Source organism: Sebastes umbrosus, chromosome 10, assembly GCF_015220745.1.
Source record: "Sebastes umbrosus isolate fSebUmb1 chromosome 10, fSebUmb1.pri, whole genome shotgun sequence".
Taxonomy (NCBI): Eukaryota; Metazoa; Chordata; class Actinopteri; order Perciformes; family Sebastidae; genus Sebastes; species Sebastes umbrosus.
In genome coordinates, this window is record NC_051278.1 from 23,722,109 (window position 1) to 23,739,506 (window position 17,398).

Consider the following 17,398-nt stretch of genomic DNA (forward strand, 5'->3'; position numbering starts at 1 on the left):
AAGCTGGGTGGCCCATTGGCAGCAAAATATATGTATTTGAATATGTTGTTTATTTGTGCAACTTAATAGTAGGTTCTCCAGGAAAATAAGGTACAGGGACAGGAAAAAAACACACCTGCACTAACTGACACCTCACCCACAGGGGCCAGAGCACAGAGACTAATGTGGACAATAAGCAAGGACCCTGATAATGGCAAAATAATAGTTTCCCAGCTTCAAACAGCGGCCCGTAAGAAAATTAGCATAAGAGGCGACAATCTTTACAAGCTGTTGACATGCTAAACAAGAACTTATTGGCCAAATCAGGAGAAGCATGGCCTAGCTAATTGGAAAACAATAAGAGTGACGCACGCTGTGTGCTGGCGTTGATAGGAAAAAAGGTCAGCTACTGTTCTTACTGTTACAGATGGTAAATGGTGTGGAGCTTGTTAAACATGAATCTGAATGTGAATGACCTTTTTAACCCACTGCTGTGAGTTTACAAGCATCCTTACATAATTGACATTTACTGATGCACTTGATGACATTGTGTTATTTTTACTTCAGTGCTTTATAGAGGGAAATACTGTAGCGTCACAGTACTCTACACAGTACTCCTTTACATTCAAGAAGAAAAAAGACAAATAATAAAAATAATAATGGTTTTGTGATCAATATCTTATTGTTTTGTGTCTTAAAACCAGTTGGCAACCTCCGGGTCTGAAAAGTGAAGCCAATGCTGAAGTGTCTAAACTTGCATTCTTTCTAATAGCCAGCAGGGGGCGACTCCTCTGGTTGCAAAAAGAAGTCTAATCGTATAGAAGTATATGAGAAAATGAGCCTACTTCTCACTTGATTTATTACCTCAGTAAACATTGTAAACATGAGTTTATGGTCTCAATCACTAGTTTCAAGTCTTCTTCAGTACAGCATGATGTTCATTTAGTAAATTATGGTCCCGTTTAGAGTCAAATAGACCATAAAGCAGAAAATGATTTAGGGTGTGGCTACCTTGTGATTGACAGGTCGCTACCATGGCGAAAAGGGCAGTCCACAAACCAATGGGTGACATCACCGTGGCTACGTCCACTTCTTAAACAAATAATCCTCCCCACTACATATGGTCCACTACCAATGTTGATCACAGCTTGTATAGGGGAGTAGCAAAACTACAAATCAATACTCGCAGACACATGGTATACATGTGCTAATTGTTTGTCTCTCTAACCATCAGTTGGTTTGTGTCCAACAGGCACTGTTGAGCGTATATCTCTTAGTCTCTCTTTCTCTCCCTAGTTTCTCCTTCTTATCCTCTCTTTTTGTTCACTCAGGCTTCTCTGAGGCTTCTCTCTGTTGGTGCCTCATTCAGCCTCTCCTCTTGTCTATCTCCCTTGTGTGTATGTTGTTCTTGTTTCGCCCTCCCTCTGTGTGTTTGTTCTTTTCTCCCACCTGTGTGAATGGTGTGCTTGAATGAATGGTGATAACCCTACTTTTATCAGTGGGGAGCCAGTACAATCTGTTACACATTACAAGTACCTTGGCATCGTGCTCGACCACAAGCTTAAATGGGACATGTGGACTGAATTTAGAAGCACTGAGACACAACAAAGAATGTATTTTTTTTTTTTTTAAAGAAATTGCTATATCCTTTAATGTTCACAACCAAAATGCTCCAAATGTTTTGCTGTGCCTTTATTGAAAGTGTTTTAACCTTATGTATCATCTGCTGGTTTGGTAACACTACCAGGCCAGCACAATGCTAGGCATTGATAGGGATTACGCTACCAAGTATGGAATGCATCTACAGAGACAGAACGATGAAGGCAACAACATTGTGGGTGACCAGAGGAACCCCTTTGCCTCATCATATAAATTGTTGCCATCTGAGCAACAGTATTGACCTCTATTCAGTAAAAATAGGTCCATGTTTTCATTTGTCCCACAAGTCATTACGTTTTTAAACAGGTAATGCACTTTATCTCCCATTCACTTTGACCTCTCCTTCCTGGTCACAAAGGATGTCCAGCTGGTCTGGTCCATCCTAACTTTTCTAACTATTTAAAATAACAGTTGTATGTGCATGTATGTGTACGTGTGTGTATATGTATGTATGTATGGATAGATAGATAGATAGATAGATAGATAGATAGATAGATAGATAGATAGATAGATAGATGTACTTTATTGATCTCAAATTGGGAAATTATTGTGTTACAGCAGCAGGTTATCCAAGTAATGCAAAGGAAATGTACTGTATATATACCTTAAATATATATATATATAGGTCTATTATGGTTATTATTATTATGGTCTATTATGTACACACAAGATCTATTGCATGTCTGTCTGATCTGGGACAGGGATCCCTCTTTAGTTGCTCTTCCTGAGGTTTCTTCCATTTTTACCTGTTAAAGGTTTTCTTTGTCTTTATGTATCCGAATCCTTATCCGAATCGAGAGTCAAAGGACAGAGGGTTTTATATATTGTAAAGCCCCTTGAGGCATATCAGTGATTCGTGATATTGGGCTATATACAGCGGGTAAAATAAATATTGAACACGTCACCATTTTTCTCAGTAAATATATTTCCAAAGGTGCTATTGACATGAAATGTTCACCAGATGTTGGTAGCAACCCAAGTAATCTATACATACAAAGAAACTAAAACAAATAAGTTCAGAAATTAAGTAATGTGTAATAATGTGAAATGACACAGGGAAAAAGTATTGAACACATGAAGAAAGGGAGGTGCAAAAAGGCATGGAAAGCCAAGACAACTGCTGAAATCTATCAGTAATTAGAAAGCAATCCGGCTCCTTGTCAGTGGTTGCTTTGTATGTATAGATTACTTGGGTTGTTACCAACATCTGGTGAACATTTCATGTCAATAGCACCTTTGAAAATATATTTACTGAGAAAAATGGTGACGTGTTCAATACTTATTTTACCCGCTGTATGCTGTATGTAACTGACTTGACTTGACGTATGAAAATACTACTCAGTAAAAAACTAACAAATAAAAATACAAATGAAAAATGTCTGTCCAGTGTCCATTCCTTTCAGTGTAAAGGAAAACAGTCATTCAACAAAACTAATGACAGTGTTTTCCACCACCTGCAACACCACCCTGGTAGTTGCTGATAAGTAGTGTCGCCACCTTCCTTTTCATTCAGGGAAGGTTGTTTTAGCCTGACCCTTCATTTCCTGGTAGATTGGCAGCCTGTCCAGTGTGTATCTCTCCTCACCCAATGTGTGCTGAGATAGGTTCCAGCCATGTGTGACCCTAGTCAGGATGGTTTAGTGGTTTATTAATGTGTTGATCTTCTCTTTCAAACCACCTTTGGTCTCTATCATGTGTGCTTGGTGGTCATCAGAGAACTGCTTCCTGTCCCTTAGATGTAGATATACAACTCAATCTTGAGATGAGCAGAAGTTGAAAGTTCTCGCTGAAGTTCTTGTGAATATCCTATACCTGGATGACTCAGGATCTTTACATGGAATTTATTCTCAGAAGCTAAATCATGGTCATGTTTTCGAATGCCAATAATTATTAATCAAGCTCTTACTGCACCACGTTATAATGTCAAAGCGTGTAATTGACCCGCCTGTCTACCAGAGGCAGGCAAGTCTCATACACTGTTCGTAGCTATACCTACTAAATGTAATACACTGAAATTCGTGTACATCCCACGAAATCAATTTGTGTGTGTAATTCACGTAATTGTGAACCAGGAATTATAAAGAGAAGTGAATGCCGCGTAGGGAGGAGGTCGGGGTTGATGGATGGGTTAAAAAACTTTCCGGTTCGTGTATAGTGTGGAACCAGGAGTCAACGTTGATTTATTCGTCACGTAACTTCAGTACTGAAGTAACTTCACTTCCGGAGTTATTTTAAGCCCAACTACGATCTTTTCCTAAACCCAACTAAGTAGTTTTGTTGCCTAATCCTAACCAAATCAATCTTTTCCTAAGACTAAGTAGTTTTGTTGCCAAAAACTTAAGGAAGTTGTTTCCTGTGAAGATGGAAGTTTATTTTGAAAAGACTATATACATGTAACAAGCTAAAATTTACGTGTTTTCGGAAGATATCATATATATGAACGGTATGATATAATACATTGCCAGAGGATAGCGTGATAGTGCCTTGCTGAGGCGTTAATATTATACACGTGTAGGAAGGTGCAGTATCAGCAGGGGGCAACAAAACTACTCACTTAGGTCTCGCAATCAAAACCACTTAGGTTTAGGAAAAAAAGTATCTAAACTGGGCTTAAAATAAGTACATAAACTAAGTTAAATAGGTACGGAAATAAAATAACTAAGTATGGAAAACACATAACAAACATCTCACATAACTTACAAAACTAAACACCGGTCTCCTGGTTGATAGTCCTGTGTTTGTAGGACCCATCCACCTTCCCTCACGTCCACCATAAGCAGTCTTTCTCCCTTTTTACTCTACGGGACTAGCTCTGAGCGCAGCATATTCACGCAGCTTCATTAACATTGCAGTCAGTACACACTATGGCGTTCAAATGACACGCCTAAAGCAAGAACGGCGTTCTTATTACACACTTTTTGCCTTGCGCATTATCGTATCACTCACACGCCTTTTCGTGCGACGGGGCTGCTAACTGATGAATCTGAATTACAAAAGATCCACCTTGTGATATTTAACACATTTAAATATAAGTTATTTGGGATGCATTTTGACAGTGACTCATAAGATATTCCCAAAGTGTCTTATAACTAAAAGAAGCGAAATGAATGAATTTGCAACTTTAATTCAGCGGCATACCAATATGTAAAATTCATGAGCTGGCCAGGTTGGTGTCAGGAAATTCAAAAAGAAGGTTGAGTGTCAGTGCACAAACTAGATCTGTAAAGAAACCCTTGCATGTTGATTCCGAGAGAATGACAGCAAAACCCGAGGCTTTCTGTTGATGTTTAAAAAGGTGAAACTTTTCGACATTTCTTATCATCCACCGTGCATTTCTAATGTATCTGCAGGAAAGATATAAATATTCATCTGCATTATTTATTTAAGGACCCAGGAATCCCAGCGAGTCCGTGGATGCTATAGGCAACTTACATTAGGGAAAAAAGCAAATAACAGTAAAGCTCAATAAATAAAAGCAGCTTTTCTTTCCAGTGTCTCATTGTTTATTATCACATAAAGTCCATTCATCTACCAAGGAAGCATGCAATGTATTGATTCTTTTCAAGGATAGATAATCACGAAAAAATGATTTTCTTTTCAAGACATTCAAATGTCTTTTTTGCTTTGCCACTTCTTTAAATGAGCCCTCTCAATGCTCTACATTCCACAAAATTACATCTACTGAGGATTATTGAATATCTTCAAAGAAGGAAAATAGAAAACACACAAAAGCAATGATCAATGAAAATATTTCTTTAGTATCAAGAGTTATTTGACCTTACGAAAAATCAATATAAAACAAAACAGATACAGGAAATACAAAGATTAACCAGGTACTGTAGTCAACATCATGGATCTCTTAGGGCAGTAATAGCTGTATTTACAAGTCTTACGTCTAATATATCTTATACACATGCTACGACATTTCACAAGAACACAGTGTACAGTCACAGTGTGCAATAATTACATTCCCATAATACCTCAAATAGAAGTCCTGCATGTACTGCTGACTAACATACTGTATGTTGCCCCATTAATCAATGTACTTTCATGGTTAGACCTTTCCTTGAGTTTCATGATGCTTCAAAATTGTGATCTAAACACAAGAGAAATGTTCCATGTCAAAATCATCACTGTCTGCTATGTAGTTTCTGGATATCAACAGCCCAAATTTAAATGACTATGCTATATTTAAGACTCTCTCCTTTTCACCTCAAGTGAATGCATTCAATCTCCTCTGTTACAGGCATGGACGAGGTCCTAATATCCATCTCGTCCACCGTCTTACTGGCGGCATACGTCGACCTCCAGCGCAGCAGCACAATCTTCTTCAGGTATTTAACGGTGTTGTTCTTGACACTGACAAAACAGAAGGTATTGATCATGCTGTTGCTCATGGCGATGCACTCGATGATGTAGAAGGCCACCAACGAGTTCTTCTGGCGGGAGATCAGCGTCGGGTGAAAATCTCGCAGGATGGTGAAGCCGTATAACGGCGCCCAGCACAGGATGTACGCCGTCAAGATCCCGATCAGGACCATCACCGTTTTGCGGCGACAACGCAACCTCTTCCTGATCTGCTCCGTCTGGAAACCCGGGACGTTCTTGAACCAGAGCTCGCGGGAGATTTGGGCGTAGCACATTGCCATGACGATCACGGGCCCGACGAACTCCACAGCGAAAACGAACAGGAAGTAGGAGCGGTAGTAGGCCTGCTGGTCCACAGGCCAGATCTGGGCGCAGAAGACTTTGTGAGTGGTCGGGGTGGTGCCGCTGTGAGGGTATATGATCTCAGAGGCAAAGTAGGCAGAGGGGATGGATATCAGGATGGGAACAATCCAGACTCCTGTTATCAGGAAGTAGGCGGTTTGGTACTTCATGCGAGGCCTCAAAGGATGGACTATAGCCATGTACCTGGAAGAACACAGACATATAGACCTTTTCATTGCCACCCAGTTGCTAGGACAACAGCTTTACTTCCTTTAAGCAACTGCATTAACAAACACTGCAACAGGAAATACAAAGGAGCACATTCGGAAAGTTTGAGTTGTCAAGTTTGAAAAGGTCTACTGAAGAGACAGGGAAAACACACGTAATTCAGTGCAATCAAACCACCCTTTTTAGCAGTCTGAGTGCTGTGTGAAGTCTATAGATTCAGCAAATGGCTCTCAGTCACTCATGGAAGATTGACGTTTAATACACAGCACTCCATTGTTCAGTGAACTGAATTTTTCATACTGGTAAAAGGTTATGCTTATGGGGTCAAAATGTATGGAGGCTTTTTTCTATAGAGACAATCTCTTATCCATATGTAAAACAGGAGCCAAATGCATGAACTAACCACGGCATGTTTGTAAAGACAAATATCCAGTTTTAACATTAATGCGTCAGCCATTTCAATGTGGATACTCCTATATCATACATAATTCATACAGCCAAACAAAGCCTCCATCCATCCATTTCTTATCCAGGGCCGCGGAGGGCAGCAGGCTTAGCAGGATATTCCAGACGTCCTTCTCCTCAGCAACGTTTTCCAGTTCTTCCTGGGGGACCCCAAGGTGTTCCCAGGCCAGACGAGATATACTGTATATTCTCTCCAGCGTGTTCTGGGTCTACCCTCACCATGCTCTTAATTAGATTCCCATTGATATACTGTAGTGATGGGCGATCTTTAGTGACTTAAGTGTCAAGTAACAACAGCATGTTCTCATCCCACCTCGTCACATACAGTACTGACGCTTTGTCAGACCTGTCGGCGTCACTTTTTCTGTCGCAGTAAACACGTGCTTAATGTTGTAAATTAAATGACCAGTGTGTCACAATAAGGGGGATCTATTGGCATAAATGGAATATAATATTAATAGGTCTGTTTTCTTTAGTGTATAATCACCTGATAATAAGAAGTGTTGTGTTTCCGTTAGCTTAGAATGAGCTGTTTATATCTACATAGGGAGCGGGTCCCCTGTTCATGGAGTCCGCCATGTTGCCAGAATGGACAAACCAAACTCCGTTAGCTTTTTCTGCTTGGGCCGGAGTTGATAACGTTACTCGCTCCCGTCACCACCGCTCTCTCGCTCTTGCTTCATCACTCACTTCCCACGTAAATACAGACTCTGCGCACTGGTTCTGCTCCAAATGGTTCTATAGAGGGCCATTCGCATTTTCACGTCTGCCACCGTAGCTCTCCAACATGCTTGACACAGTTGTTTGCAATCTCCTCACCTCATCGCTAGATACCGCCAGATTCTACACACTGGATCTTTAAACAAAAACACTTGATTAGGATAGGAAACAAACCAGGTTTTGGAAAAAAACAACATGGTTGGGCTTAAAATTACTAAATTTTTACAATGAAAATGTGACATGACGTTGTAAACACAGGACATGAATGAAAAGCTGATTGTAAAGTGAAAGTGAAATGTAACGCACATGACATGGACAGCGGCCTCCTGGGTGAAAGCTTTGTGTTTGTTGGACCCATCCACCTCCCCTCCCGCCTGCCATGGCGGAAGGGTGCCTTGTGCAGAGGTATCGAACGCAGAAGGCCGTGACAAAGCGTCAGTATTTGATGTCCTGGTAATGAGAACGGGCTGGTAACAACTAGTAGCTAGATCAGAGGTTAATTTATTGAAAAAGCAATACATGCTTTTTAAATGTGTCAGTTAATAGTTCAATTTAATTATTTTGTCTTAATTACCAACTTAATCAAATGATTGTATTATATATATATTTTTGAAGTAATTTCCTATTTAATTTCCAACACCGTTGACTTATTCAATTAATTCCTCTGCGGCAGCATTACCATTTACGCTACATCCGAATACACTTGAGATTTAAATATGCAGCCTGTGTGCCATGTTCAAATACAGAGCACCACCCACAAAGAAGTAAATTATCAGCCATTATCTTGGCAGCAGGCCTGTGGATTCTCCGTAACAGGCTGTTTTTTATGGTTAACACAAGTAAGCTGTCAGGAGGATTATTGACCAAACAATACTTTATAATAATCACTTTGGCACACTAAACACTCGTTATCCAGCTTTTGTGTTTTGTTACATTTAAATCCCCTCACAAGGCTTCTTAAATTTCAAACGTGCTTCTTTGTGAATCTGTGGATGTTATGTGCACTCATGCATACAGGTAGGTGTCTACCTACATGTATGTGTGCACTATAAGCAGTGTAGTAATGTGACTGCCATGTATTTCAGAGAAAAGTAAGGGAGTGGAGGTGGTGGAGGTTGCATTCTGGGTACCTGCAGTGTTTCCTTTTGTAAAAGTTAGAAAATTGAACTTTTTACACACAAAAATAAACAGTCAGAGTGTTATTTCATTGTGCAAAAGTGCTCAAGTATGCCACAAGGTAGGCAAAAATCAATAGCAACCCCTTGTGTCACTAAACATTTCATCAATGCTTACAGAACCTTGGATTCAGGGCCTTTAATATCCAGGACACAGGTGCAGGCAATGAACCAGTCAGTTTAATCAATCAGAGGGATGAAGTGTGACTATAGACTATGTTATATGGGTAACATGTAGCGCTAATGATCTGTGCCTCCCCCAAAGCAATCACGGTCTTTAGCATCGTTTATGGAGCTTCATAAAGGCTTTTTCAGTTTATGTGAATGTAGGCACACAGCAGATATTTGGACTCGTTAGAGAAGGAAAAACACAGGTGTTACTAATCACATAAACGGTGGTCGACATATTCGAGTGTCCTATTAAGCTGTGACAGTACAGTGAGTCAGCATGCACAATACCAGGACACTGAACGGGAGCAGCTATGAAATCCAGCCATAATTAATTTGATCATTTACACCTGTGCTTTTTCTACGGTCACGAAAGGCCTATTCAACATGTGTGCTGCTACTTCCACCCTCTAATTATCTGAACATGTTAAATTACTAAATTACTTTAATACAATAAAAAAATAGTCACAAAATGTTTCTCCCCGCTACATGACCTTTTTTAGGCTTTTTGCTCCTTGTTTTCTTGTCTTTTTTTACTTACCTTTGCAAAAATATCCCCTCTGTTTAAAGTATACTTCTAAGCATGATGATAACATTTAGCAGATATATTCAGTTTTAAAATTTGCCGATATACTCACTAATGCATCTGGGTTCCCACAAGCCCCCAGGAAGTGCACCGGGCTTTGATGCAAATTTCCGTAGTGGCCAAACGGTGGTACTACTACTTCTGTGTTGGTCAAGTGATGCCATTGGGCCTAAAAATACTTTTTCCCATAGACTTACATTGGGAAAGAGACATCTGTAAATCAGCAGATAATTCTTTTTGAGGTAAATCAACTTCCCAGTACGAACACTTGAATAGCTCTTAATGCCATTATATTACTCAATCATTAGGTCCTAAAAGTTGCAAAATGCACTAACAGCCGAATCCAGAGTTATTTCCCTTCCTCCGTTCATGTGAATGAGCCCCGGGCGGTGTCTGGACCGAGGGCTGGGAGGCGGGGTTAAAGGAAACACTAGTGCGCCTGCTCTGTGGGGCCAATGGATGCGGATGATTGCTGGATGATCCGGGTACTTTATCACTCGGCAGTCGAGCCATTTTGGCTTCATGCGCCACTGAGCAACTTTCATAGGAATAAACGTGAGCCCGCCTCCAACGCTGTATCCTGTTCTCTTTATACATCCATAGGTTCCCATCCCTTCTCTTATCAACAGTTATTTTCATTTAACCATGAAGGGGATCTTTCCACAACCTTTACCAAATACTTTAAAGGTGCAAGTGATAACATTAATAACATTTAGCCACTAGGTGTCGCACTCTTCCACCCCCGTTCCATCGCATTGATATCGTTAGCCTTGTTAGAAGTGGGAATCAAACAATATCTTCCACAGAGATAAACAAAATATTAATTTTGGACCTGTCAATTTCAAAATAATTAACTCAATCATGTCATTTTTTCAAAAAAAATTGTCTAGATAGAAATGTTATCAATAGTACATTTAAGTTTAACTTAAACTTATATTCAAGCCTCTGAACACCCACACAGGTGTTTAGTTATTCTGGCTGATTAGACCTCTGCTCAGGTTGAAGATGAAGGCCAGAGATTGGATGGGAATTGATGAAGTCACAAATCTCCATCTACCAATAAGAATGATAAAGTTGTAATTTGTCCCGCCCCTAACTGGTTCAACAAAGCTAACAGGAGACTCAGGAAGGTGTCACTCAATTAGTCTATACATGCACACACAGTCCTGAGAAGAGCTCTAATCAGCCAGGTTAACTGAAATCACCTGTGTGGGTGTTCAAAGGCTTTAAAGTATTGTGTCCTACCAATTGAAGTCTATGGGTTGTTTTGTAATCTGAAAACCTCCTGTATTTGTCCTATACTGTATGTCTTATTGAATACTGCTGCTCAACCCATCGCTGTTTGACACATGTTTGATGTCCAGCCTGTGCCAGAGGGAGAATAAATAGATAATGTAGCTGTAGATTCATCATGAGAGGATAGCTACCTGTTGCATACTGAACAGAGTAGCAAGGGAACTGTGTTCAGGCTAATAAGAAATCAAAATTAAATCAAAGCATGTTTTTACACAGCCTTTGAAGCCCTGGGCACAAACACAAATCATTTATTTGGATAAGTTATATATCAAGACAAATCTCAGTTGCAGTATAGTGCCAGTTTGTGCCATGAAAAGGACTGCATCATTGATAAAAGTAAACATATTTTCCTCAGTATGAATATAACAAATAGATACGTACTAATGAGGATTAGAACCACTGCGATTAAACTTTTAGTATGTTTAGCAACAGCTTGGTAGTAGTTCAGCTAAATTCAAATGTGGTTTGTGGTTAATTGTGGCTTGATTGACGCCATTAAAGCTGAAGTTGGGAACTTTGAGCAAATATGATAAAAAAAAAAAAAAAAAGTTTGTGACCCAACTGCCATGTTGAAAACAGTCAAGCTAAAACCAAGTCCCACCCACTGGCCCGTGCACACTTTCTCATTTTGCAGCTAAACAGTACACTACAAGATGTTTCTGAAAACATTTGAGGCGAGAAATTGGCATTACAGTAACAGAATATTGATTCATATTTTATAATTTTTTTCACAGATTATCGGTCTCATGCACTACTGTCAGGATATACTGTAGTGCCAGTTTTATGAATTTATCATTTTTTATAAAAGTTACCGATTGCAGCTTTAAAGATAAAATGTTTAAAATACTTATTTCACAATACTGCCATTTTTTTGTGACAAGACAGGTTACATCTGTTGCCTTTAATCTAAATATCTGTATCTGCCAATAAATATCAGGAAAAAGGCATCAGTGTCTCCAGATGTCTCAGAATCTCTGGGTTACGGCGAGACAATGAACGACTGGAATGTTACATCAACAAAGATGACCAAAGACCTGATTTTTATAAGTTTTTTTGTGACGCTCTTTGAGGAGAGGAGAGAATATTGCCAGATAAAGATATGAAAGCTGTTTTGATTAAAATCCCTGTAGACAATGCTGGGAGGTTTTTGTAAGAAGCAGTGGCTTATTGGATTGTAGGCTACGCATAAACCCACAGGAATATGAAAGAGATAACACACTCACCTGTCAACGGCGATGGCGAGCAATGCGTTTGTGGACACGTAGAGCGACACTGTCCGGAGGTAGTTGACAGAGGCGCACAGCAGTAATCCGTGATCCCAGGAAAGCTGCTTCACCACATAGTAGTCCACCAGAAACGGGCAGCACACCACCGCCACGATGAAGTCTGAGATGGCCAGGTTGGCAATGAGCAGGTTGGTGAGGTTGCGGAGCTTTTTGTAGCGCATCAGCGTGGCAATGAATATGAAGTTTCCAATCCCACAGACGAGCATGATGCAGACGAGCACCACACCGATAACAATGGTGGCAACAAAGAAGGCTTGGCCCTGCGTGGTGTCTGGGATCTCATCAGGAGGGATGCCATAGTCCATATCATAGCTGTCCATGTAATGATCCAACTTGCCTGCTGGGAGTCCCTCCTGCGACTCTGTATAAGCTGCTACCATGTGGCTGATGTTGGAGTCCCCCATGTCTTAGCACACACTCTTATTTTGGTCTGGAAAGACTTTATGTATTTGAGCAACCAGAATTAGTATATAAGTTGTTTGTGTGTAGATGGAAATTTGAACGGGCTGAAACTTCTTCTTCGGAAACAGCAGCTCATCTTCACCTGGAACACAAGGTTTCTTATGCACTACTCATGCAGGGTCAGGAGTCATGGAGACAAGACACGATCAAAACAAATTACATGATCTCAGCGCTTTGGGCGTTATCATGCTGGCATGTGGGATGTGTTTCGCTGATATTTTCTGACAAAAGATGTTAGACTGTGAGGTCATTATCTAGCGAAGACCTTAATTTATTAGGACCTTGTCACTTTACAGCAAGCCAACATCACAGAGCGTGACGACGGGGCGTTTGATTTACTGCAAAAGTGGTCACTTAAATCCCCCTGCAAGCATAGAGTATGAGGTAAAGCAAAAATTTAATATAAAAGCAATTAGAAGAACATATATACATAAATAATAATAATACATTTAACCAGATTTGTAGTGATAGAGTAGCACAAGGCAGGTAAGTGCACACTCCTATAATTTAAGAGAGACATAGAGAGAAATGATGATGATGATGTTGGCAAAAGACTTGACCCATGATTTCAAATAGCTAAAATAAATAAATTAAGTTATTGCTTAATGCAAAACCATGAAAAAAATATTATAAAAAACATGTCAATATCTGCAGAACTAGAAGGGAAATGTACTTTAAATGAGGACTTTGATGAGGTAGTTTATAAATCAAACTTGTCTCTATAAGCTGCAGGGGGTCTCAGTGTGGAGTATAAAGCTGTTCGAGATCATCACATCCTGGAGGGAGATCACAGTCTTTGAATTTAAATCAACAGAGTGAAAAAAAAAAACATACACACTCAAGATACAGATGAGAGAGAGACGCTTTCTCTTTCTTTATTATAAGAAATATGAATCTCTGGGGATAAAACCCAGTGAATTAAAAAAAAATCTGAAAAGACACTTACCAGCAAGCGTTGCAGAAGGTCCTACGACTTTTCTCAGCTGAATAATTAAAAATAATGTGACTGCCCGCTCTGTGTCATAGTGCTCTATTATTGGACAATCCCACTAGTGCGGACAGAAAGTCGCTCCATCAGCCTCCATGCACATTGATTCTGCTGCTGCTCTGCTCAGCTCTCCTCCCGAGCTTCGAAGAAAGGAGGAGGGTGTGTGTGCGTGGGTTGGTGCGTGTGTGTGTGTGTGTGTGTGTGTGTTTCTCTTCTGCCTCAAGAGAGGAATCTGAGGATGAAGTGAGGTGGAGAAAGCACATAGTCTTTCCGGAGGTGTGAGAGAAGCAGGTTCACGAGGGCTGAAACAGTTGAAAGTTCACCAGCTAAATGGATGTCCATAAATAGACTACAATAGTCTACACATCACAAGACTGACTGATGGAGGAAGCAGAGATTTCTAAAAAATAACACATGACATTCACATGCAGTCACTCTATGATGATATCATATGCCTCTTACAGGTGATACATTCTCTTCTCACATTATTTAATTGTACTGCATGTTCAATCTGAGCTTGGAAAAACTGGTTTTAAACAGTTACTTAAAGGGTAACTTTAGTATTTTTCAACTTGGACCCTACTTTCCCATGTTTTTGTGTCTAAGTGACTAGTGGGGACAACAACTTTTGAAATTGGTCCAGTATTGAGGGATAACCCGCAAAAACGAGCTGCGAGGGCAAGTGAGCAGCGTCAATGTAATGCTTGCTTTTGCGACTGACAGGCTCAGATTGTTATTATAAGTGTCTGACAAAATTATGGAAAGGATTCTACAGAGAAATAAAACATTTTTCTTACCTTTTGCTTGATTTGCTCTGTTTATGATTGTGTCCAAGTCCCGCTTAAGGAGAAGTCTGAATATCAATACTTTCTCAAATGAATACGGGAATTCAAAGACGTCATCCACGAAATTATCTAAATATTCAGCCGTGACATTGAAAATCTTTTAGGTAACACTAAACTACGCTTTCTGTACTCCAACAAAACAAACTCTGCCCGGCTGGCACTCGTCTTCTGGTAACACATCCCCTCGCTAGATGTCAGAATGAGACTCTTTCCACAATGTCAGGCATTTATAATAATAATCAGAGCCTGTCATGGCGAAAACGAGCACTATTAGTGAACGTGAATGACGGTGCCACCTTGCCCCAATAGCACCATATCGCAGCCAATGAGCAGCTGCCGTGTACAGCGCTCTCCTTCATTACTGGACCAATTCCAGACATGGGTTACATGTGAAAATAGGGTCCAGGTTGAAAAAGTACCCTTTAAACAATACATTAAACCTGCAATAACTGACTGATTGTTTTGGCCACTTGGGGGCTGCGTAAACAAGCTGTAACACAACACTGACACATTGTCACCTTTTAAATTGATATGGGGCACTTTCAGCACACAGTTGCCTATACTTACACTTCCAGCAGATATGGAGCAACATTAGCATTTATATGGTCACCTGGTGGATGTAAGTACAACTAGAAGGGCACTCGGAGAGCACAGACATCCGTGAAGGCCGTTTCCATAAGTGAAAAATAATGCCTGTATCAGCTCTGTGAGTGATTTTTCTATAGTGCTGCTGACAAGCAAACAAACAAACAAACCAAACCGAACCAAAACCATAGCCTCCTTGGCCGGGATGCTGGAAGCCAGTCAGAGCTGGGGGTGCTGAGATATGGTCATTCTATAATGACGTCATTCTTAATGCTGCGCAACATGTTTTTTATACTAATTTAAATGGCCAGGACCATTTATATTTAATAGTTATCAACATAATTTTACACTACAACAGACACCAACATGCTGTATGTCGAAGCAGCCACAGCAACTACACAGTTAACAACACGGAGCTGATGCATGAGAACTGCGAGGAGAGGAGGAGGGAGTGAGGCAGTGTATGGGTGATGTCACACATAACCAGGTTGTTATGGTTTATAATAATGTAGGAGACAAGAGTGGATCTTTCGATGTGCATTCAGCCCGGGGAGTTATGAGACAGCTGTCACTCTGTTTGTCACTATTAACAAGGACTCCTACTCTGCAGTATAGTTCATAAACTTCACTGGTAAACTGAGAATTATACAGAGTTACAAACTTTTTCAGCTACTTTATTTATTGCTACATGCATCATTCATAACAGAAATGATGTCCCTCTGTGGGTGCGTCATCGCAATCGGCAAAGGCAAGAGTGATTGGTTTATACTAGGGATGTCAATTGATTAAAATATTGTCCAGAAACCCTCACAGGTACTGCATTTAGCATAAAAATATGCTCAAATCATAACATGGCAAACTGCAGCCCAACAGGCAACAACAGCTGTCAGTGTGTCAGTGTGCTGACTTGACTATGACTTGCCCCAAACTGCATGTGATTATCATAAAGTGGGCATGTCTGTAAAGTGGAGACTCGTGGGTACCCATAGAACCCATATTCATTCACATATCTTGAGGTCAGAGGTCAAGGAACCCCTTTGAAAATAGCCAGGAAAGTTTTTCCTTCGCCAAAATTTAGCGCATGTTTGGAGCGTTATTTAGCCTCCTTTGTGACAAGCTAGTATGACATGGTACCAATGGATTCCTTAGGTTTCCTAGATTCTACTTTCTAGTATCTTTACTCTAGCTGTAAAAGTAAGCCCGCTACAACCTCTGAAAGATCAATTGTGTTAATCGTGTTAAAGAAATTAGTGGTGTTAAAATGAATTTGCAGTAACGCATTGTTGCGTTAACTGAAAATATGGAGACATCAAAATAAAATCTCCACCCTCTCTGCTCTAAACACAAAATAGCCCAGTATTAAAAAAACATTTTAATATATTTATATATATATATATATATATATATAAAAAAAAGAAAGAAAAAAGAAAGACAAAACCAAATTTCCATTGCAGTGAAACAATAGGGCTTCAGAAAAAGCAGAGGGTGCTGCAGCACCCACTTTATGCTCCTTGGCGGAGGTAATAACCACTCTGCTTTTAGCTCTTGTGTTGTGTTCAATTCTGTTTGTATCTGTAATCCTGGCAGGACATAAAGAGGGGTCCACACAGACACGTATCTACAGCAGGAAACGACTAAAATCACTGGCTCACCAAAGACTTTTCTTGTCAGTTTAGCTGCCAGGCGAATGTCGCCCTCATTTGCATAAAGTTGAAAATGTCCAAATTATGACCCCTCTCTTTTTTTTTTTGGCCCTTACGAATGCCGATCTCTGCGAAGCGCCATTCTCAGTAGGTCCTTAGAAATAAATGGAAGGGGAATAAACTTGAATGCAAATTCTACAGGAAAGCATACAAGAGCATGATTGTTTACATATTCCACATTCATTCTGATGTAGCATCGTAGTTAGCAGGAACAGGCACCGAAATCACTCATTCCTTTGGAAGCCTTTAAAACCTATAGGCCTACTCAAGCATTTTGAACACCACTTGTTGCTGTTCTCTTTAATGTGGAACTAATGCCTATTGAGTAAAGTGTTATTTAAATAAAGGATTAACAAACTAACCAACTGCAATTTTTAATTCAACAAAATATGACTAATTAAAATAAATGAACTTATCCTCAACAAAATAATATTATAGTTTTGCACCTTTAATGTTCTAATGTTGGCTGAATATCTAAAATGATTGACAGTGTACGAGCCCCTGGGGGTGAGTTTTCCTTTCAATTTTAATGTGTTTAGTTCT

General features: G+C 40.0%; 1 protein-coding gene across 1 annotated transcript; it reads right to left on the minus strand.

Annotated features, from left to right (window-relative positions):
• Positions 1-5,147: 5,147 nt before the first annotated feature.
• Positions 5,148-12,811, minus strand: prokr1b (prokineticin receptor 1b). Its single transcript, XM_037781731.1, has 2 exons — positions 12,210-12,811; positions 5,148-6,552 (listed from the first exon to the last, which is right to left on the minus strand). Exons 1-2 carry the CDS (start codon positions 12,674-12,676, stop codon positions 5,847-5,849), a joined length of 1,173 nt encoding a protein of 390 aa, XP_037637659.1. The 5' UTR covers positions 12,677-12,811; the 3' UTR covers positions 5,148-5,846.
• Between the last annotated feature and the right edge of the window lie 4,587 nt (positions 12,812-17,398).